The sequence below is a fragment of the Puma concolor genome, chromosome A2 (genome assembly GCF_028749965.1).
Source record: "Puma concolor isolate L17-30 chromosome A2, mPumCon1.1.hap2, whole genome shotgun sequence".
In the NCBI taxonomy this organism is placed as follows: Eukaryota; Metazoa; Chordata; class Mammalia; order Carnivora; family Felidae; genus Puma; species Puma concolor.
Genome location: NC_141668.1, coordinates 44,208,530 through 44,232,556, shown reverse-complemented (window position 1 = coordinate 44,232,556; position 24,027 = coordinate 44,208,530). Strand labels below are relative to the sequence as shown.

At 35.8% G+C, this 24,027-nt stretch overlaps 1 protein-coding gene across 1 annotated transcript in view; it reads right to left on the bottom strand.

Annotated features, from left to right (window-relative positions):
* DPY19L2 (dpy-19 like 2) overlaps positions 1-24,027 on the bottom strand; it is a 99,028-nt gene that overhangs the window by 59,554 nt on the left and 15,447 nt on the right. Inside the window, exons 5-9 of the mRNA XM_025929673.2 lie at positions 16,023-16,143; positions 13,628-13,721; positions 8,643-8,700; positions 6,888-6,979; positions 5,661-5,760 (exon numbers count right to left, since the gene is read on the bottom strand). Coding sequence (XP_025785458.1) covers positions 5,661-5,760; positions 6,888-6,979; positions 8,643-8,700; positions 13,628-13,721; positions 16,023-16,143 — 465 coding nt within the window. The remainder of the gene's footprint in view (positions 1-5,660; positions 5,761-6,887; positions 6,980-8,642; positions 8,701-13,627; positions 13,722-16,022; positions 16,144-24,027) is intronic.

Sequence of the window (24,027 nt, the reverse complement as noted above, 5' to 3'; positions counted from 1 at the left end):
AGGAATAAATCTAACCAAGGAGATAAAAAAATCTATACATTGAAAACTACAGAAAGCTTATGAAAGAAATTGAAGAAGACACCAAAAAATGGAAAAAGATTCCATGCTCCTGGATAGGAAGAACAAATATTGTTAAAATGTCGATACAATCCAAAGCAATCTACATATTCGATGCAATCCCTATCAAAATAATACCAGCATTCTTCACAGAGCTAGAACAAAGAATCCTAAAATTTGTATGAAACCAGAAAAGACCCCGAATAGCCAAAGCAATCTTGAAAAAGAAAACCAAAGCAGGAGGCATCATAATCCCAGACTTCAAGCTCTACTACAAAACTGTAATCATCAAGACAGTATGTTACTGGCATAAGAACAGACACTCAGATCAATGGAATAGAATAGAGAACCCAGAAATGGACCCACAAACATATGGCTAACTAATTTTTGACAAAGCAGAAAAGAATATCCAAGACAGTCTCTTCAGCAAGTGGTGCTGGGAAAACTGGACAGCGACATGCAGAAGAATGAACCTGGACTACTTTCTTACACCATACACAAAAATAAACTCAAAATGGTGAAAGACCTAAATGTAAGACAGGAAGCCATCAAAATCCTTAAGGAGAAAGCAGGCAAAAACCTTTTTGATCTTGCCCGCAGCAACTTCTTACTCAACACGCCTCTGGAGGCAAGGGAAACAAAAGCAAAATTGAACTACTGGGACCTCATCAAAATAAAAAGCTTCTGCACAGCAAAGGAAACAATCAGCAAAACTAAAAGGCAACCGACAGAATGGGAGAAGATATTTGCAAATGACATATCAGATAAAGGGTTAGTATCCAAAATCTATAAAGAACTTACCAAACTCAACACCCAAAAAACAAAAAATCCAGTGAAGAAATAGGCAAAAGATATGAACAGACACTTCTCCAAAGAAGACATCCAGCTGGCCAACTGACACATGAAAAAATGCTCAACATCACTCATCATCAGGGAAATACAAATCAAAACCACAAGGAGGTATCACCTTACACCTGTCAGAATGGCTAACATTAACAACTCAGGCAACAACAGATGTTGGCGAGGATGTGGAGAAAGAGGATCTCTTTTGCATTGTTGGTGGGAATGCAAGCTGGGGCAGCCATTCTGGAAAACAGTATGGAGGTTCCTCAAAAAACTAAAAATAGAACTACCTTACGACCCAGCAATTGAACTACTAGGCATTTATCCACGGGATACAGGGGTGCTGTTTCAAAGGGGCACATGCACCCCCATGTGTATAGCAGCACTGTCAACAATAGCCAAAGTATGGAAAGAGCCCAAATGTCCATCGATGGATGAATGGATAAAGAAGGTGTGGTATATATATATATACAATGAAGTATTACTCGGCAATGAAAAAGAATGAAATCTTGCCACTTGCAACTACGTGGATGGAACTGGAGGGTATTATGCTAAGTGAAATTAGTCAGAGAAAGAAAAAAATCATATGACTTCACTCATATGAGGACTTTAAGAGACAAAACAGATGAACATAAGGGAAGGGAAACAAAAGTAATATAAAAACAGGGAGGGGGACAAAACAGAAGAGACTCATAAATATGGAGAACAAACTGAAGGTTCCTGGAGGGGGTGTGGGAGGGGGGATAGGCTAAATGGGTAAGGGGTGCTAAGGAATCTACTCCTGAAATCACTGTTGCACTATATGCTAATTTGGATGCAAATTAAAAAAAAATAAAAAATAAAACAAGATAAAAACAAAAACAAACAAAAAAGTATTGAAAACAGAATCTTGAAGAGATACGAGCACTCCCGTGCTCACTGTAGCACTATTCATAATATCCTAAATGTGGAAATAACCTAAATGACAATCAATGGATAAATGGATTAAAAATGTGTCATACACATAAAATGGGACATCATAAGTCTTAAAAAAGATGTAAATCCTGTAATATGGCACAATATGAATGAGGATAATTCATAATTTCATTATGCTAAGTGAAATAAGCTAGTCATAGAAGGTCAAATACTGCATGATTCCACTTATATGAGGTATTTAGAATAGACAGACCCATGGAAGCAAAGAATAGAATAGTGATAGCCAGAGGCTAGGTGGGGGTGGGGGGGGAAGAAATGGAAAGTTGCTAATCAATGCATATAAAGTTTCAGTTATGACATATCAATAAACTCTAGAGATCTGTACAACACTGAGCCTATAGATAACAATACTGTATTCTATCTACACTTAACAAATTTGTGAGGATGGGATATCTTATGTTAAGTGTTCTTACCACACACAGATGCACTTAAAATTTTTTAAGACACAGGGGTGCCTGGGTGGCTCAGTCAGTTAAGCGTCTGACTTCAGCTCAGGTCATGATCTCATGGCATGTGAGTTCTGTGATGACACCTCAGAGCTTGGAGCCTGCTTTGGATTCTGTGTCTCCCTCTCCCTCTTCCTCTCCCCCACTTGTGCTCTGTCTCTGTCTCTCTCTCAAAACTAAACATTAAAAACTTTATTTTTTTTTAACTTTTTTTTAATTTATTTTTGAGACAGAGAGAGACAGAGCATGAACGAGGCAGGGGCAGAGAGAGAGGGAGACACAGAATCGGAAGCAGGCTCCAGGCTCCAAGCCATCAGCCCGGAGCCCGACGCGGGGCTCGAACTCATGGACCGTGAGATCGTGACCTGAGCTGAAGTCGGACGCTTAACCGACTGAGCCACCCAGGCGCCCCTAAACATTAAAAAATTAAAAAAAAAATAATTTGAAGGCACATTACATAAAAATAAAAGGAATATTATGCTAAGTGAAATAAGTCATACAGAGAAAGACAGATACCATATGTTTTTTTTTTGTTTTTTTTTTTTAAATTTTTTTTTCAACATTTATTTTTGGGACAGAGAGAGACAGAGCATGAACGGGGGAGGGGCAGAGAGAGAGGGAGACACAGAACCGGAAACAGGCTCCAGGCTCTGAGCCATCAGCCCAGAGCCTGACGCGGGGCTCGAACTCACGGACCGCGAGATCGTGACCTGGCTGAAGTCGGACGCTCAACCGACTGCGCCACCCAGGCGCCCCCATATGTTTTCACTCTTATGTGGATCCTGAGAAACTTAACAGAAGTCCAGGGGGGAGGGGAAGGAAAAAAAAAAAAAAAAAAGGTTAGAGAGGGAGAGAGCCAAAGCATAAGAGACTCTTAAAAACTGAGAACAAACTGAGGGTAGATGGGGGGTGGAAGGGAGGGGAGGGTGGGTAATGGGTATTGAGGAGGGCACCTTTTGGGATGAGCACTGGGTGTTGTATGGAAACCAATTTGAAACAAATTTGATATTAAAAAAATAAAAACTAAAAGGAATATTTAACAACTGTGCATATCATAATATTACATCAACATATTTAAAGAATAGATATTGATTGACTGTTAAAGTAGATTTTAACACATTCCCCCTCTAGTAACTGAAATAAGCAAACAAAAATAGTAGATAACAAAAAAAATTGAATACCATAATTAAGAAACTTTGCCTAATTAACATATGTAGAACTATATACCTAACAAATATAAAATACCCAATCTTTTAAAATGCATCAAAAATAGAAAATACCTAGGAATAAATCTAATGAAAGATCTGTAAGGTCTCTAAAAATCTATGTAACATTATTAAGGAAAATTAACCAAGAACTAGTTAAGTGGATATATATCATGTTTTGCGGTCAGAAAACACAAGATTTTAAAGATTTTTTTTTTTTTTTACTGAAATGAAACTTCTTCAAAATGAAAAGGAAAGGAATAGGTATGGAACCTCCTGAAATTTCATCTAAATATGGGGGAGAAACAAGTCTAGAATGAAGGTTTTAAGAGGCAGTAGGAGAAAAAATGCAGTTGCTTTCTGCCGGTCTCCTTTTGAGTCCAGCTCATTTAATATGATACAGTGGTTAAAAGGAAGTTCATAAATTCACCGTGTGAGGAAAATTAATCTTGACACTAATTATGAAAAATGTGTCATATAGGTACTTATATAGAAAAGCAATTAGATAATAGAGTACACTCAATTAATTACAGTTTCACAAAAGGTACAGAAATGTTCTTCAAATGCATATTTCTTTCATTACTGCTGCATGAAAGCTGAAGGCGTTTTAGCAAGGAAGTAAGATAATATAGCCAAGTGTGCAGCCTTCAACAGAGAAGAGTTCAAAGGCCTTAGACATGCAACAAAAATGAACTGGAAAATGCTGGAGCTTTGCAGTTGGATAGACTTGATTTGAATTTAATCTTTGAGCCTCTTTTTATCTATAATACCCATCTGACTGGACTCCTTGAGGATTAAATGATAAACTGTGAAACTGAAATCTGGCATATGTTAGTCTCCCTTTCTTTCCTCTCAGAGACCAGTATCATTAGGATATACAAGTCTGGACCACACTTACTAAGTATCACAAATAAGCTGTGGCTAAGAGAAACACTGAAGGGGCGAAAATTCTGCTCAGTTGCTGAAATGTTGCTGTTTGAATTTCTGGTTGAAAAGAGAGCCCTCTCATTAGATACAAGCAACAGAGTCGACATTCTGTTGTGAAAATGTAGACAACGGGCTTCTTTTCTTGCCCCCAGACGAAGGTTTCATCATGATTCTGCAGACACTGGCCTTAAAGTGAGTAGGTGGCAACACACTGTACACTTTAAACTTATAAATTATTGCTCATCAGTTGTATCTCAATAATGAAAGAAAAAAGAAAAGAAAGAAAAGCCTAGCACATCTTTTGAATGGATCAAAAATCATTAAAGCGATATCAAAATTACCCAAACAGCTACTTAAGCAGTCTCATCAGCACCAGTGGATTAATACATGTGCTTGCGAGGAAGTGAGGCACATTAGAAATCTATGCTGGCACGTGCACAAAGTGGAAACCACAGATTCTCTGTGTTACAACCTGGAAGGGCCAACTCTAAGGAAGTAAAGCACAGAGAATACTTTAAACATGTAGCACCAATTAAGCTGAGATTATCATTTCATTCCTTGTAGATAATGGGCAGCACCAGTCTTCTTGGTACAATTTCTTATCGGCAATAGAGAACGTTATTATTATCAGTGCTAGTTAGTTAGGTAGAAAGGAGCTCTGATGGAAAATTTGGGTATCATGAAATTTCATCAAAATTGACCTTTTACTCTCTGCTTTTCCAGCTCAGTTTCTTGCCGTTAGTTACTTAATGGCAGGACATGGCCTCAAATTCACTCAAATAATACCACGATTGAAGCTCTGAGAAGCGCTGTCCAGTACGATTCTGCTCTTCAGACAAAACAGCCAACAGTAAACTAGATTAGAAGCAGATACCCCCTACCATGAAGAATAGGATTGGCCCTTACCATGTTGGGTAGCTTGGCATCCAAAATGATTCCTAAGATAAAAGGAAAATCTACAGGCAAATTTATAGAGATCATCTCAAAAATAAACAAGAAAAATTGTGACTTAAATAGGAAAAGGTCTTTTGCATGTTGATCATTAATATCTGCCTAACTAAACCAATACATTAATAGAATGTAGAACTATAATTATTCCATATTTTAAAAAACTATTAGAGCAGTAACATCATGACATTTTAAAACTTCTATAAAAGCAACCAAGTACATCTTGCATTCAACTTAAATTAGTTTGAAATCATCTTACCTGAGTAAAAAGTATAAACTGAGCAAACTGCCAGGGAAGCATAAAAGCAACATTGGAAAGACAGAGTGCAATAAAATGCCTTCTACTATTGTTCGAGGTCCTTAATAGAGAGAATTAATACCAGTAAGTTTTACCATTAAAGTTAAGCCTATCACTAAACAGAAAAGCTAACTGCAAAATGATGAAATCTAATGACTCCTTACCTTTGATCTAAGGCAACAAAATATAGTCAAATTTAAAAACTCATTAAAAAGAACTCAAAATACCTGTTATAAAAATGCTTAGTACAAAACAATCTAAATTAGCAGTTTAAATACTGTATCTAGTTTACCAGTAAATAAAATAAACATAAAAGTTTATTTTCCTTTCACTGTGCATGACATAAGAAATTTAATACTCCAGCAATGTGGTCAGAAAACAGAACATGAACTGACCCTGCAGAGCTCAAGATACTTAGCCTATATTAGCAGCAACAGTTTTATATACCACCATTTTTATATTTCAAAAAGCAATGGAGGAAAAGTGTACAAGGTGGTGAAGTAATAAATTAACAATGAGAAAAATTTAAAGAAAAAAATTAAAATGATGTCTTAAAGAGAATTGTGGAATGCAGTTATAAACTACTGCACACTGAAGTTTTAAATTGTCCAGTCTGCAATTATGAAATATCAGTAACCAACACCTTTTACCACAGATAGTGTTAGTATCTTTTAGAATATGAAAAAGAAATGTACAACATTTTGTGTAAATCATAAAATTGTAGCCGTTCTTTTTTATAAAAGGTATACTGGATTTTGATAAATCCTTACACTATGTTATATAAATTTTCAAAAGCAAAACTTTAAATGTTCATATTGTTTTGTTATATTATCACAAAATATATTCACTAAGTACTCAGTTATATTTACCAAACAAAAATGACTCTTGGCTAAAGTACAGAGTGTATAATACATGCACTCATGGGTATAATCCTAATGTTGTAGTTAAAAAATATAAAAAGAAACCATCTCTCTAGGAATTTAGATTACCAAAAATCTGTAGTCTAGACTCAAGTGGAAAGCAATTATTTGCGTAATTTTAGATTATTTTCTCAACTAGATACTCAATTTAATTTTAAAGTAACTAAAAATAAAAAGAAAACTAAATTTGACAATTATAACTTAATAAGTTGAAGCATATTTTAAGAAAGCTTACATAAATTTAGATTTGTTTATAAACAAAAATTACCTGAGAATCAAAGTTAAAATGCACATCTGAAGTACAAGAAATGGATATGAGAAACTTTCCCGGAGAGGTGGTGTCCACATTACACGGGTAGCCTGAAATCAATAAAATGCTTACTTTGCTTTATGTTCCATTACAGTAAACATTATTAATCTAAAAATCATGGGTAGGCTGGTTTTAATACTTTTAATACCAGACTCATTGATTTCTGAATAGCTGGGATAGCTTCTCAGTTTTTGGAGCTCACTTAATGGGCATACAGGCATTAGGTAGAGAGCCATTGACTAGCAAGTCCAGAAGCAAGTGAAAGATGTATCATGCCAAATATAAGAAAACCTGAAGGACAAACAAGATGACAGGCATAGGAGTGGTGAGGATTCTGGGACTGACAACCAGATCCACATTCTAGCTCTGCACTAATGATCCTGGCATCCCAGGGCTGTGGCCCAGAAAAATATTTAACCAAACGTCACCTAGGGCATGCACAAGCACCAAGAGAGTTTACACATAACAAGTTTAATGAGTACAGACACACAGTACAAATAATTAAGATGGTCTCTGAATCTGTGAAATATACCTTTAAAAGAGTTAACTGCAAATTTCGAAAAACAACTGGAAGTATTTTTAAATCACTAATGTGATGCATAAATGAAAGTATTAACATTTTGTACAGGCTTTAAAACTAATCATTTCTAAGACACGAGTGAGAATATTATAAAAGTTCTATGTCAAGAATTCTAAAATTCTAGAGAAAATCATAACTCTTATAAACTCTTATTACTCCTATTCTAAGAAACCAAAACTATAAACTTTGGAAGATTAATTATGGTATGTTTAAGAAAGTTTGGCATACTCAAAGAAAAGTTCTTGCCTTTATATTAACACCTGGTGAATGACAATGTATTCGTTTAAGTTTATACATTTAAGATATTTATGTATAATTTTTATGATTCCCTTGTCTAACTAGTTTTCTAAAATTCACCAAGTGTTTGCCTTTCTCAGTAGTAACAGAAACTTCAACCCTATGTAACCCATGCCAAAACATATTACATATTTTGCTTCCAAAAGCTAGCAGTCATATTCTCTCACTTTTCACTGCCACATCCTCAGCATCGAACAGAATCTGGCATAGGTCATGTACTCAGTATTTTGTTGAATGAATCTATCATACTCTAAATAAGTTTCTATGAGCTCTTTGTAGGTAGACTATAACCCATTGGACTGAGTTAGTAAATTTCTATTTTGAATTCAGCATTTTGTGTAACTGAAAAAGGCAGCCTGATGTAATAACAGAAACAAGGTATTAGAGCAAGACAGATGGAGAATGGGAAACCCAGCTTCACCAGGTACTGACTGTGAAATCTTGCATAAGTAACAACCAGCCTAAATTACAATTTCACATCTTCCACCGTGAGGAGAACAGCTACCTTCCAAAAAAGTGTGGTATGAGTAAATGAGATATTTATCAAGTGCCTGAACTCAACAAGTACAGTATTTGCTTTTTCAACAAAATAGAGTATTTGCTTTTTCTACAAAATGTAGGTATACTAAAAACCAAGCAAGATACTTCACATCATGAATTCTAATTATGTAAAAATGTGGATTAACATGATTAAAATAACAACTTACAACATAAGGTTCTTTAAAATATTGCGAAGTCCTAAGTAACATGCAATTATATATTGTTTTGATGAATGTATTTCCTTGTTCCTAAACAGCCCCTTCTATTTCTTAAAAATTATTTTCTAGAAAACAAACCTCTCCATGGTTGAAAAAGTAGCATAATACTGTAATTAGACCTCCAAGTTGAGTCCCACTGTTAAAAAAAGAGTATACGTTCATAATTCATGCAAAATATAATGAGTTTCTCACAAAATTATCTCTTACAATTTAAAGTCATATTTAAGACACCACAGTACTGAACCATATAAAATGATAGTAATGATTTCAAAAGTACCCATGTACTTAGTATTTTATTTTTTTATTTTTTTATTAAATTTTTTTTTCCCAACGTTTATTTATTTTTGGGACAGAGAGAGACAGAGCATGAATGGGGGAGGGGCAGAGAGAGAGGGAGACACAGAATCGGAAACAGGCTCCAGGCTCTGAGCCATCAGCCCAGAGCCTGACACGGGGCTTGAACTCCCGGACCGCGAGATCGTGACCTGGCTGAAGTCGGACGCTTAACCGACTGCGCCACCCAGGCGCCCCCTGTAGTTAATATTTTAATCTTGAGTGTACAAGCATACGAAGTATACATATAAAGAAATCAGAATTTTATAATTTATTGTATTTAAAATATTTTCTAAACAAAATACATGTGAACATAAAAGTTTTTTACAGGCCAGCATTTCAAAGTCTATATTGCATTCTTTGAATTTTCTCAATGGAGGCCAGGTTTTGTTTTTGAAATTGGATTTCAGTGACTGGGAGATGAAGACAAGAGCCCAAAAGTTTCACTTAGCAGTAACTCTGAACTATCTAAACTACTACAAACATTCTTTTGTTGAGTCCCAAAGAAACAGCAGTGCAAAATGCAAAACTTAGATCCCAGATGGCTGATAATCATCAAAGATTATGAACCGTTTCTTAAAGTTGCCTTTTCTTTGTACATTGTCATCACTGTATCCATGGCTTCACACTTGGAAGACAACATCACATGAATGACTGAAGAACTAATGAAATGAGCTCAAAACAACAAGCAGAGGAAAGCTAATAGGAAGTGATTTACCATCAACAGATTTTCACGAAAGAAAATTCAAAGAATGCCTTTGAAAAGAAAGAAATTGCGAGGAGGAACCTGTGAGAGGCAGAAGGCTGTAGCATACAGAAAGTAGGACCATGTGGATATAAATGTGAGCAAGATTCAACAACACAAATGGCGATAACAGTGACTGCTATGGAGGGGAAATAGTAGCACTAAACTACGATAATAATTGTAAGATATGAGGGGCTGCTTTGAAGCAAAGTGTCCTCAAATTCCTTGTATTGTAAGAAGGGGAAATATCTCAATTAATTTTAGACTTGATAAAGTCAGATAAGCATGTTAATGTTTTATTATTAACCACCAAAAGAACAGAAATGGAATAGCTACATTCCAAGTTACTGCCAACGGCGAGGGTAGCCAGGGTAAGAAATATAAATTTACCCCTGCTTCCTATTTCTTTGTTTCTCATATGCCATTGTTTCTGCTCTCGTCACAATATTGGTGATGCTATACACACACACACACACACACACACACACATATACATATACATATATATACATACACTGTATGTCAGCTAACTTATACTTTATTGTCAAGTTAGCTGACATACAGTGTACATACAGTGTGCTCTTGATTTGGGGGTAAACACTTTTATAGCCAACATTTGTTTTATCTACATATCCTTTTTTTAAAGACTGGAGCCGATGGGGCACCTGGGTGGCGCAGTCGGTTAAGCGTCCGACTTCAGCCAGGTCACGACCTCGCGGTCCGGGAGTTCGAGCCCGTGTCAGGCTCTGGGCTGACGGCTCAGAGCCTGGAGCCTGTTTCCGATTCTGTGTCTCCCTCTCTCTCTGCCCCTCCCCCGTTCATGCTCTGTCTCTCTCTGTCCCCAAAATAAATAAACGTTGAAAAAAATTAAAAAAAAAAAAAAAAAAAGACTGGAGCCGAATAATGTATTTGATATTCCTGAACTGTGTAAACAATTCAGAGAAAACTATCACCTCTTGGGTACTTCTCCCAGGGAAAAATATTAACTTTAAAAAGTTTTAGTCTTGTATAACATTTTCCATATAAAAAAAGAGTAATATGGATAATTTCAAAAATAGAACATTTTAAAGCTGCCAACATAATCTAAAAGTAATTCTTTTCCATCAAAATATTGATGAGCTTATATTTTCCTAAAAAAATACATTAAAACATACATAAAATTTTCTAGTTTCTAGAACAATTATAAAGTGAACATCCTTTCAACCACTATATACCACTGAAATAGAAAATTGATCACGCCTTGGGTCCCCACCTGACACCCTTTCAAAAGCCACTATCCTGATTTTTGTGAGTATTAATATAACCACATCTATACACATACTATGATTTACTTTAATCTGTTTTTAAACTGTATACAAATGGAAGTATGCAGCCTTTCTTTAATTCTGTGCTTGCCTTCATTCATTCAACATTCTATTTGTAAGAATTGTCCATGTTGATGTGTATAGCTACAGCTCATTCATTCTCAATGTTGTCTAGTAGTTCGCTATTAATAAACTGTAATGGGTACATTTCTCTGTTCATAGATAGAGTTGTTTTCAGCTTGCAGCTCTTACAAACAACACTGCTGGTGTCACCTGCAATACATACTTTCTGGTGTACATAGTACAATTGGCACACAATTATGTTAGTTTCAGGTATACAACATGATTCAACATCTCTATACATTATGATATGCTCACAGATGTAGCTACCATCTGTCACCATACAACACTATTACAATACCATTAACTATATTCCCAATGCTGTGCCTTTTCTCCCCGTGACTTACTCATTCCATACCTGGAAGCCTGTATCTCCCATTCTCCTTTATCTATTTTGCTCATTCCCCATTCCCCTCCTCCGTGGCAAACACCAAGTTTGTTCCCTGTATTTAAAGGTGTATATACTTTAAATTGGAATTGCAGAGTTAGAAAGTATCTACACTTTCAACTTTACTAAATTAATGCACACTGTTTTTCCAAAATAGTTGTACTAATTTGTATGTCCACTTGCCACAGAAAAAAGTTCCTTTTGCCAATCTAGTAGATGTGAAATATCCTTGCGGATAAAATCTGTATTTTTCTGATAAGTAATTATGGTAGTCAACTTTACATATGTTTATTGGCAATTTGGAATTTTTCTCATATATGTCTGATCATAAATACTCTGTGCACTTTTCTATTGGGTTGTCTGTCTTCTTAGTCTTGTCTCCTCTCTAGAATATAAATTCTAAAAGGACAGAGGTTCTTTTGTATTCCTGGCACCTGGAGTGCCACGTGATTGCAAAGTCTGGGTACAATGTTGGTTATATGCTTTGTAATATCTTTTCCCAGTTTGTGGATTATCTTTTCATTCTATAATACCTTGAGGAATTTAATTCTTCCCATCAAATTTATTAGTTTTCTTCTTCATGGCTAAACTTTTTTCCTTGTTTAAAGAAATCTTTTCTTATCCCAAGTTACTGATATTCATTCTAAGCATTTTATATTTTTTTCTTTCATATTTGAGTTTTTACTCTAGCTAGGATTTAATTTTCGTACAGTTTCAACTTCTCTTTGTTCCTTATGATCTTCCAGTGATTCCAGGACCATGTGTTGAGAAGCTGGTCCTTACCTACTGATGGACAATATCCACTCTCAGCATACATCAAGTGTCCTTAAATGGGCCAAGTGTTTCTGAGACCTGCTTTACTCCACTGCTCTACCTGCCTACCCCCATACCACAATCACATTACCTTATTTACATCAGATTTATAATACAGAAATGATTACTAAAGCAAGTCTCCTATCTTCTTCAAGAATGTCTCCACTATTTTAGGTCTTTTGCATTTCTTTAGGTCTTTTGCATTTTTAACTTTATTTTTTTTAAGGTTTATTCATTTTTGAGAGACAGAGACAGAACATTAGCAGGGGTGGGGCAGAGAGAGAGGGAGACACAGAATCCAAAGCAGGCTCCAGGTTCCCAGCTGTCAGCACAGAGCCCGACACAGGGCTCGAACTCACGAATCGTGAGATAATGATCTGAGCTGAAGTCAGACACCCAACTGACTGAGCCACCCAGGTGCCCCTAGATTTTCAACTTTAAATTCAAGAATAACATTATAAAGAAAGCTGCTGATCAGTTAGGAATATATTTTGCTGTAAGAAATAAAACCTAACAAAAGTGGCTGATGTCATTCAATTAAAAAAATGAAAGATAAGTGTCTGCTGGCATTGGTTCACCAGCACAAGGATGTTAGAGCAGACTTAGGTGCTATATTTGTGGCCTTTCCCTCTTGGTCACAAGGTGACTGCAGCAACTCCAAGCATCACCCTAAAGTTTAAAAGCAGAAGACAGAGAAAAGACAGCTGAAATCTATCCTTGTCAGAAAGACAAATGCTTTCCTAAGTATAAACAAGACTGATTTCATCGTATTTTTCGACGAAAAAACTAACTCATATGGCCATCCCAAGAAGCAATGGAGAGTGGGAAGCAGATTGCATGATTATCATAATCAACTTCAACCTATCACCTGAGACTGGACACACTGCTACCCGAAACCAAATTGTGGTACCATTAACAAGAAACATAGGCTATCAAATATAAGTGTCTGCCATAGTGATATATGTTTTCTTTTATACTTTCTTAATTTCACATGTACAGACATTAAAATTAGAAATAATCAGTCACTAATGCCAACCAAAGATTCCTCTAATGTTATAATAAGTTTACATATGGCCTGGTGGTATTCTCACTAAAGGCTTTGTTAAGGAATCTTAGTCTTAAAAAAAAAAAAAAAAAAAAAAACCCAAAAACAAAACCCAGAAGGATAAAAGAGAGGCCTTTAAGTGACAGCTTTAGTTTCTGGTTGCGTGATATTAACTAAGTTTCTGAAAAAAATAAAATAAATGTATAAAATTTCATACTATTAATCAATTAATCTCATAATTATCCTTTTCATTTAATCAGAAAATGTCAGCCAGTCTTTATAGGTCCACTGAAAGATCTAACACAGTAATCTTACCTCAGGTATGCACCATATATGAAGAACAATCCCATCATTACTCCATTTAAAATAAAAATCACAGCAACATAAAAGCAAGCAGGGTCTCCCAATCCTTTAAAAAAGACAAAGATTATTAGTACTTAATGAATAAATGACTATAAGGCAATTGGGCATAACTGTCTCAGTGCCTTGGATTCAGGGTTCAGAACTTGCTGAAAACATTTGCTTTTCAGATTGCTGCTCTACTTAATAGTTACATAAGTACCTTCCCCTTATATCACGTATTATTACATTTGAATTTTATACTTTATTGTAGTTACATTTATAGTTTGCCCTAATGAAGTATTATTATACTGCAATGATTAGTTGGTGGTGTATTATTTTGTTAAAGTGATGTTGCTATTGTTCAGTATCTAGAATTCTCTGTAAAGTCACTTGATGTATTACAGGAGAAGACCTACTGCATTATTTGTATCCTTTGCGACGTTCTTTTTGCGACTTTCTTCTTCCTATATGTATCCAGGCAGGTAGCCACTTGACCTCCCCACTTTCAGGTCTCCTAGGTATCTCAAACTAATGTAGCAATTCAAACCTGCTCCTTAAAACATCTTCTCAATGTTTATTTATTTTTGAGAGAAAGAAAGGGAGAGCATGAGTGGAGGAGGGTCAGAGAGAGAGGGAGACACAGAATCTGAAGCAGGCTCTAGGCTCTGAGCTGTCAGCACAAAGCCTGATGTAGGGCTTGAACTCACGAACTATGAGATCATGACCTAAGCTGAAGTCAGAAGCTTACCTGACTGAGCCACCCAGGCACCCCAAACCTGCTACTTTTAAAAGTTTTTTTTTCTATTCAAAGAAACTATCACTTACGCCAGAAACCAATGTTAACAGGACTTCACTCACTTTCCCCTCCCCCATCAATCGATTACCCAATCTTGTCAATTCTACTTCCAATATCCCACAAATCTCTGCATTTCCCAGTTATCTCCCCCCCCCCCCCCACACACACACACACAACCGCAATCACTTGCTAAGAGCTTAATAGTCTCCTCCTGGTCTCACTAAACCCACTTTTGTCCTTTACTAATATATTTTCCATATAACTGTCAAAATAATGTTTTTAAAATGTTAATCTGCTAACATTCTTCAATGAATAAAGTACAAAGTACAAAATCCTTAACCAGCATGTGGCCTTTTGTTTTCTGAGCCTTCCTTACATTCCTAGCATCCCTTCACACCATTTTTTCTTCTTTCTCTCTCTGCTCCCAAAAGTCTAGCCTTCTTTCAGTTCTCTCTTGCCTCAGGACTTCTGAATATTCTGGTTCCTAATCTTGAAACACTTCTCCTTTACTCCTAAACTCAGCAACCTTATTTTCTTATTTACAATATCCATCACAGTTGTAACCACTAACACCCCTCTTACGTGTAAACTCTATGAGGGTAAGGTCTATGCCTACCTGGCTCATCTGGGTTCTAAGTGCAAACAATAACCTATCACTTAGTGGCAACTTAATAAACATCATATATGTGTGTGTGTATATATATATGTGTGTCATATATACACACACACATATATATGGCAATTTTTCCCCATCCTTCAGAAAAAAATGTTAACTTCTAAGCTGAGTCATTACAAAGTTTCTCATTTTATGAAACATTTTCTTGATTACTTTGTACAAAAAAAGTCTAATCGCCCCTCAACTATCCCCTATCAATGCTATTTTAGATGCTACAAAGATCAGCTGAGAAAATTAGAAAAATGTAAGGAAAATACAGAAATACAGATTTAGCGAACATTCTAAGAAACAAATGTTATATAAAGAAATCTAAAAAATATATTTATAAAATACAGTTAAGTAGTCATGTTGTAGAGAATATGAAGAAATAAAAAATGCAAATATTATGCAAGTAGATATATGTGACTTTGAATAAAGTTCTTAGAGTTTAAAAGTGCTAAACAACAAATATCTCAAATAGAAGTGACAATTATAGATCCTGGGAAACCGAGGATTCCAAATGGGGTTCTTTGACAAAGGTGCTAATGAAGATGTATACGGAGAGTTCAAGTAGAACTATTCATGAACTGTGAGAATATAAGAAACAGTATTTCTAAAGCAATCTATTAATTGCATATTTGATTTTTATGTATGTATGCATAACCAAATTTTTACATGAACTATTATAGGTAGATATTTGACTGTTTACTCTACATCCCCAATTTTATACATTTAAACTACCCCAAAACTTTTTTAAAATCTTTTTATTCTATTTATACTCTTTTAATCAGCTCTACAGTGTTTTAAAGAAAACAAATCAATCACAGTAATTTATAATTCTTAAAATGAGTCACAACTCTATAAAACATTTTTGTAAATATTAATGACAACATGGCAGCATTTAGAAAGAAACATGCCTTCACAACTTTGAACTTCATTTAAAGGTTCTACTCTGGTGACATTCCAGCAGGTCTTAGCTTCTAGCCCAAATAAATTCATTATTCCCACAAATATACGATACCAGAAGGCTATAATCACCTACAAAGACAAAAACAAAAAGAGATGATGGAAAAAAATATCTTCATAAGAAAACTTTTTCCAAAATACTACTTTATGATGGCTTCCTTTGACATTATAAACTTTTGACAAATTTATTTAAATCATTTCACGGGGAAAACAGTCCTTTTAAAATTATATACATACACACAATAAACTAAGCACATCTACAAAAATGTATGTTATGATCAGTATCTCTGTAATATGTTTTTGTAATCAATTCTACAACATAAATAACAGTATCTGTAAAATCAAGTATAATAGTACATAATTAAAATATGGTGTTTATTAATAGCAAAATACAATGATTTACGGGAATATTTCATAACATTTCATTTACTGAATTTATTTTCTTCATAGTCTACAAAATATAAAACCAACTGCATATGGGATAATAGCTCCTGTGCCCATTAAAACTTTAACCAAGCAGGTGGCTCAGTTGGTTAAGTGTCCAACTTTGGCTTAGGTCATGATCTCACAGTTTGTGGGTTCAAGCCCCACATCAGGCTCTGTGCTGACAGTTCAGAGCCTGAAGCCTGCTCTGTGTCTCCCTCTTTCTTTGCCCCTCCCCTGCTCACACTCTGTCTCTGTCTCTCTCTCAAAAATAAAAAAAAATTAAAAAAACAAAACAAAACTTAAACCAAGCAGATTTAATTAACTAATTCTTCCCAATCTGCAATCCACTTTGGTGAAATTTAAAGACAAGGGAAAAGGACAACAACAGAAAATTACAACAAAATGCTCATGGTTGGGAGATTTAAAAAAAATAATTTTATAGATTTGGGAATAATACAAGATCATTGGGAAAATAAATAAATAAATAAATAAATAAATAAATAAAGAGTTTAAAGTGAAAGTGAAAACCACCTAGATCTATTTTTAGTATTTTGGTGATCATCCCTCCAGTTTCCCCCTTGGTATACAAAAACACACACAGAGCTAAAGTGATTCAGGATTATATATTATCTAAGATGCTAATGTAATATGCATCACCAAACATAATAAACATCTTTCCATATACGAAAAGTATAGATTTACTGTTTTATCACTTACTTGTATAAAACTGGCCTTATGCAAAAAGTTATATATTCTTGTGTATTTAATCACCCATGTACAAAAACTTTATTACATTAAATGCATGTGCTAAATCTACAATTATACTCCTTTCTGGAAGGTAGCTTGATATAATAGGGAAGCATTGCTTTGAAGTCAGAATTAAACTCAAATTCTGACTCTGTAAGTTATGGTTTTGATAGTCTGAAGTAACCAATCCTTCAACCTCTGAACCTCACACACCTCATCTCTAAAAGGACATTAGTGATAACCATCTTGTAAGAGTGATGGGAGATGAGAAATTACACACTGGCATACAGTTAAGCATTAAATGCTTTGCCTTTTTAAAACATATTGTTCCACACTTAACACTTTCAGCTGTAGGTTAGAAATTAATCCCCTGATGAATGCAAAAAGTATGGAAGTCCACTTCAACACCGCAGTACTAGAGAAGGTTGCATGCAAATCCAGATCTCCACATTGTATCTATGCAACGGGAAATGAGATTGAATGACTGCTTGTTGCCTCGTCCCTTATAATGCTATCAAGTTTACATTATCATGATTACTCTTTCATAACATCAAGGATACTGAAAACTGCTAATTATTCAATAAGTATCTCTGAACAAGTGAAAAGAAAAAAAATTAGCTAAGAGACCATACTGTTGGAAATTAAGGAAACAAGAAAGAGATTTTACTATATAAAGTTCTAAAAATAACCAAAAAAGTAAAAATAAGTATCAAACGCTGGGAGTAAGGGAGCTAGTGTAGTAAACTAAATCCTCATCCTACACACAGAGTAAGTCAACATCAACTAAAGTGGAAGATTCAAGAAATAGGTTGTCTTTTGATTTTTGCATTCATGCTATAGTTACACAGATAATCACAGGAGTAAGAACAGAAGAGTGTCTCTGAAGGGTTAGCTGGGAAATAGACAAAGCTGGTACAGAAAACTGCTTCTTTCATCTTAGATCTCGGGCAGGTCCATACTATACAATTGTTACTATTGCAAATGACATTGAGAAGTACTTACAGAAATCAAAAAAGAAAAGAAGAAAGAAAGAAGGAAAGAAAGAAGAGAAAAGAAAAGAAAAGGAAAGAAAAATAAATCTAGAAACCAAAATTAAACAACACAATACCAAATATACGATGGGTCAAAGGAAAAACCATATTGGAAATTAAAAAATAACTTGAACAGAACCAAAATGAAAAAACAACATATAAATGTTTAAATACTATGAATTTCTGTTTGGGGAAAGATGGAGTAGATGTACTTTCTCCTATTTCTCTAAGTGAGACTAAGCTCTTGGGAATTATATAAATCAAATGTAAGAAAACTTTGAAAGGTAGAGAAAAGGCAAGCCAGCCAGGGATCTTAGGACCGACCTAAGGCACAAAATGGTGAAGAGTTTCTGGGACTTTCTTTTTGCCTCATTTTCTCAGAATTGGTGTTAAAGATCCTGGCAACAGAAACACCAATGGGCGCAGACACAAAAAAGACCAACAGGAAATACAAATCAAAACCACACTCACATATCACCTCACACCAGTCAGAGTGGCCAAAATGAACAAATCAGGAGACTATAGATGCAGGAGAGGATGTGGAGAAACGGGAACCCTCTTGCACTGTTGGTGGGAATGCAAATTGGTGCAGCCACTCTGGAAAACAGCATGGAGGTTCCTCAAAAAATTAAAAATAGACCTACCCTATGACCTAGCAATAGCACTGCTAGGAATTTACCCAAGGAATACAGGAGTGCTGATGCATAGGGGCACTTGTACCCCAATGTTCATAGCAGCACTCTCAACAATAGCCAAATTATGGAAAGAGCCTAAATGTCCATCAACTGATGAATGGATAAAGAAATTGTGGTTTATATACACGATGGAGTACTATGTGGCAATGAGAAAGAATGAAATATGGCCCTTTGTAGCAACATGGATGGAACTGGAGAGTGTGATGCTAAGTGAAATAAGCCATTCAGAGAAAGACAGATACCATATGGTTTCACTCTTATGTGGATCCTGAGAAACTTAACAGAAACCCATGGGGGAGGGGAAGGAAAAAAAAAGGAGGTTAGGTGGGAGAGAGCAAAAGCATAAGAGACTTTTAAATTTTTTCTTTTAACGTTTATTTATTTTTGAGACAGAGAGAGACAGAGCATGAACGGGGGAGGGGCAGAGAGAGAGGGAGACGCAGAATCAGAAGCAGGCACCAGGCTCTGAGCCATCAGCCCAGAGCCCGACGCGGGGCTCGAACTCACGGACCACGAGATCGTGACCCGGGCTGAAGTCGGACACTCAACCGACTGAGCCACCCAGGCACCCCAAGACTTTTAAAAACTGAGAACAAACTGAGGGTTGATGGGGGGGTGGGATGGAGGGGAGGGTGGGTGATGGGTATTGAGGAGGGCACCTTTTGGGATGAGCACTGGGTGTTGTATGGAAACCAATTTGACAATAAACTTCATATATTGAAAAAAATAAAAATAAAAAATAAATGAGGAGAAAGGAGATGTAGTACTTTTTAAAAATCATGACCTTTTGGCACAAAAACAGACACATAGACCAATGGAATAGAATAGAAACCCCAGAACTAGACCCACAAACGTATGGCCAACTAATCTTTGACAAAGCAGGAAAGAACATCCAATGGAAAAAAGACAGTCTCTTTAACAAATGGTGCTGGGAGAACTGGACAGCAACATGCAGAAGGTTGAAACTAGACCACTTTCTCACACCATTCACAAAAATAAACTCAAAATGGATAAAGGACCTGAATGTGAGACAGGAAACCATTAAAACCTTAGAGGAGAAAGCAGGAAAAGACCTCTCTGACCTCAGCCGTAGCAATCTCTTACTCGACACATCCCCAAAGGCAAGGGAATTAAAAGCAAAAGTGAATTACTGGGACCTTATGAAGATAAAAAGCTTCTGCACAGCAAAGGAAACAACCAACAAAACTAAAAGGCAACCAATGGAATGGGAAAAGATATTTGCAAATGACATATCGGACAAAGGGCTAGTATCCAAAATCTATAAAGAGCTCACCAAACTCCACACCCGAAAAGCAAATAACCCAGTGAAGAAATGGGCAGAAAACATGAATAGACACTTCTCTAAAGAAGACATCCGGATGGCCAACAGGCACATGAAAAGATGTTCAGCGTCGCTCCTTATCAGGGAAATACAAATCAAAACCACACTCAGGTATCACCTCACGCCAGTCAGAGTGGCCAAAATGAACAAATCAGGAGACTATAGATGCAGGAGAGGATGTGGAGAAACGGGAACCCTCTTGCACTGTTGGTGGGAATGCAAATTGGTGCAGCCGCTCTGGAAAGCAGTGTGGAGGTTCCTCAGAAAATTAAAAATAGACCTACCCTATGACCCAGCAATAGCACTGCTAGGAATTTATCCAAGGGACACAGGAGTACTGATGCATAGGGGCACTTGTACCCCAATGTTCATAGCAGCACTCTCAACAATAGCCAAACTATGAAAAGAGCCTAAATGTCCATCAACTGATGAATGGATAAAGAAATTGTGGTTTATATACACTATGGAATACTACGTGGCAATGAGAAAAAATGAAATATGGCCTTTTGTAGCAACGTGGATGGAACTGGAGAGTGTGATGCTAAGTGAAATAAGCCATACAGAGAAAGACAGATACCATATGGTTTCACTCTTATGTGGATCCTGAGAAACTTAACAGGAACCCATGGGGGAGGGGAAGGAAAAAAAAAAAAAAAAGAGGTTAGAGTGGGAGAGAGCCAAAGCATAAGAGACTGTTAAAAACTGAGAACAAACTGAGGGTTGATGGGGGGTGGGAGGGAGGAGAGGGTGGGTGATGGGTATTGAGGAGGGCACCTTTTGGGATGAGCACTGGGTGTTGTATGGAAACCAATTTGACAATAAATTTCATATATAAATAAAAAAAAAAAAGATAAAAAAAAAATAAAAAAAAAAATAAAAATCATGACCTTTGCTTATGCATGGCGTCTTTCTAGGTAATATGCAAAGCTATATTCTCGAGTCAAAATGAAAATGTGTGAACCTAACTCCTTGAATGGCTTTTGCAAACAAGTTGCAAACACAGCCAATCTATTCTCATAGCCTTGGTCATAGTACTTGAATACATGTGGTAATAAATTTGATAAAAAAAAAAAAAAAAAAAAGACCAACAAAAGCCTTCTCTCTCTAGCTAAAGGACCAGGAAAGCAGAGGCCCAGGAATACATAAAAATTTTATAGACAATAATATCTCTCAACCAAAAACCACAGAAAACAACAATAATAAAAACATGTGGTCCCACTCCTACCAACAAAGGTCAAATTGAGAACAGAGACTTCAACCTTCTTTAGGCTTTAACAAGTCACCCCAACTTACCCACTGGGATGTTATAGGAGAAAACCAACTAGGAAGCTCTCTATCTTCATGGTGTCAGTATAGACCATGTAGGGAGCCTGGACTTCTACCCTAACCAGAAATAACTTAACCCTTTCCTTTCTCAGTGGGGTAATGTCAGAGGAGGCCTAGTGAAGAGTCAGGGCTTTCATTACCATCGAGGGGTAACAAAGCCATCCACATTATGGTGTCTATAGAGATCACAGAGTTAGTCAGATTCTGATCCCTTCAATGGCAATGAAGAGTACCCCCACCTTGGGGTTAACAGAGGCCAGGGGAAGAATATGGACTTCCATACCCATCTGGCAGTAACAAGATGACTCCAATGAGTCAATTATGAATGTACTTGAAACAAATAAAAACACAGAAAAGTCTTAGTCAAGAAATTGAAAGTTTTAGCAAAAAAATAGAAGATATGAAACAAACAAAAAATTTCAGAACTGAAAAATACAATAACCAAAACTAAAACTCAATGGATGAACTTAACAGGGGAATGAGGGGGATAGATGAGAATAATCCATGAACTAGCAGAACAATAGAAATTGCTCAATCTGAATAACAGAAAAAAAAACAGACTGAAAAAAATAAGGTTATCTATGGACCTCTTGGACTATTACAAAAAATCTAACATTTTTTATCACTGAAGTTTTGAAAAGAGAAAAGAAGAAACCAAAGCTGAGCAAACAAAAAATAGTATAAAACCAAAGAAATCCTCACCAAGACACATCACACTTTTGAACACTTGTGAAAACTGAAAAAGAAAAATATTGAAAGCAACGAGTAAGAAAACAAAATCTTACCTAAAGGAAAAAAAAAATTCAACTGATGACAGATTTCTCATCAGAAACCATGAAGGGCCAGAATGAAGTGGTACCTTTACCAAATGCTGAAAGAAAAAACTGTCAACCTAGAATCCTATAACCAGCAAAATACAGCCTTTAAGAATTAAAGGGAGTTGGACATGAGGGATGGAACAAAAAAAAAAAAACAACAAACTAGGAAAATATGTTGCTAGCAGACTTACCCTAAAAGAAGGCATCTTAGAACATCAAGAAGGAAGGGACTTTTTTTTAATTTGTTAATGTTTATTTATTTTTGAGAGAGAGAGAGAGAGAGAGACAGACAGACAGACAGACAGACAGACATACAGAGACAAGGAGCACAGGGGAGGGGAAGAGAGAGGGAAAAACAGAATCTGAAGCAGGCTCCAGGCTCTGAGTTGTCAGCACAGAGGCTTGAACCCATGAACTGTGAGGTCATGACCTGAACCAAAGTCAGATGCTTAACTGACTGAGCCACCCAGCTGTCCAAGGAGGGAATTTTTTTTAATGACTAAAATAAAATAGATTTCCCTTCTCAAATTAAAAAAAAAAAAGTTTGAAGGCTAAAACAAACATAGTACTGTCTGATGTAGTTTTAAATGGATGTAGAGGAATTATTTAAGATGATGATGTTATAAAGGGAGAAGAGTAGAGAGATGCAAAAGGGGGTAAGTTTTATGCACTATTTGAACTAGTAAAATGATAACAGCAATAGACTGTAATAAGTTACATATATGTAATATCTACAACAACCACTAAAAAAGCTACATAAGGAGATATATTCAAGAAGTATAGACAAATCAAAATATAATTTTTAAATCTTCAAATAACCCACAGGAAGACAAAAAAAAAGAAAACAGAGAAATGAAAACCCAAGGACAAACAGAAAACAAAAAATAACAGACTCAAGCTGAAACAAATTAATAATTACATTAAATGTAAGTGGTAAAATACAATGATTAAAAAACGTGAGACTGACAATTAAAAAACATAACTCAACTATCTACAAGAAACTCACTTCAAATATAATGAGAAAGGCAGACTGAAAGTAGAAGGATGAAAAAAGAGACCATGTACACATTAATCAAAAAAAAAAAGTAACTATATTAGTATCAGGAAAAGTAGGCTTCAGAGCAAACAATTTATAAGTGAAGGGGGTAGGATTATTATATAATAATAAAAATCCAACAAGAAGACAGCAATCCTAAACGCCTATGCACTTCACACATTGCTGTAAAATATATGAAGAAGAACTGATAGACCTAAAAGGAGAAATAGATGAATCCACAATTATAGTTGAAGACTTCAGCATTCCTCTCTCAACAATGGATAGATGCTGGACAGAAAATCAGCAAGCACTGAGAAAATATCACCACCACCATCATCCAACAGCATCTAATCAACATTTATAAAACACTTCACCCAAGAATAATGTAATACATACTTTTTTCAAGTGCCCACAGAATATATATCAAGAGGCCCATATTCTGGGCCATAAAACCTCAACAAATTTAAAAGAATCAAAATGATACAAAGTGTTTTCTAAACACAACAAATTTAAGCCACAAATGAGTAACAGGAAG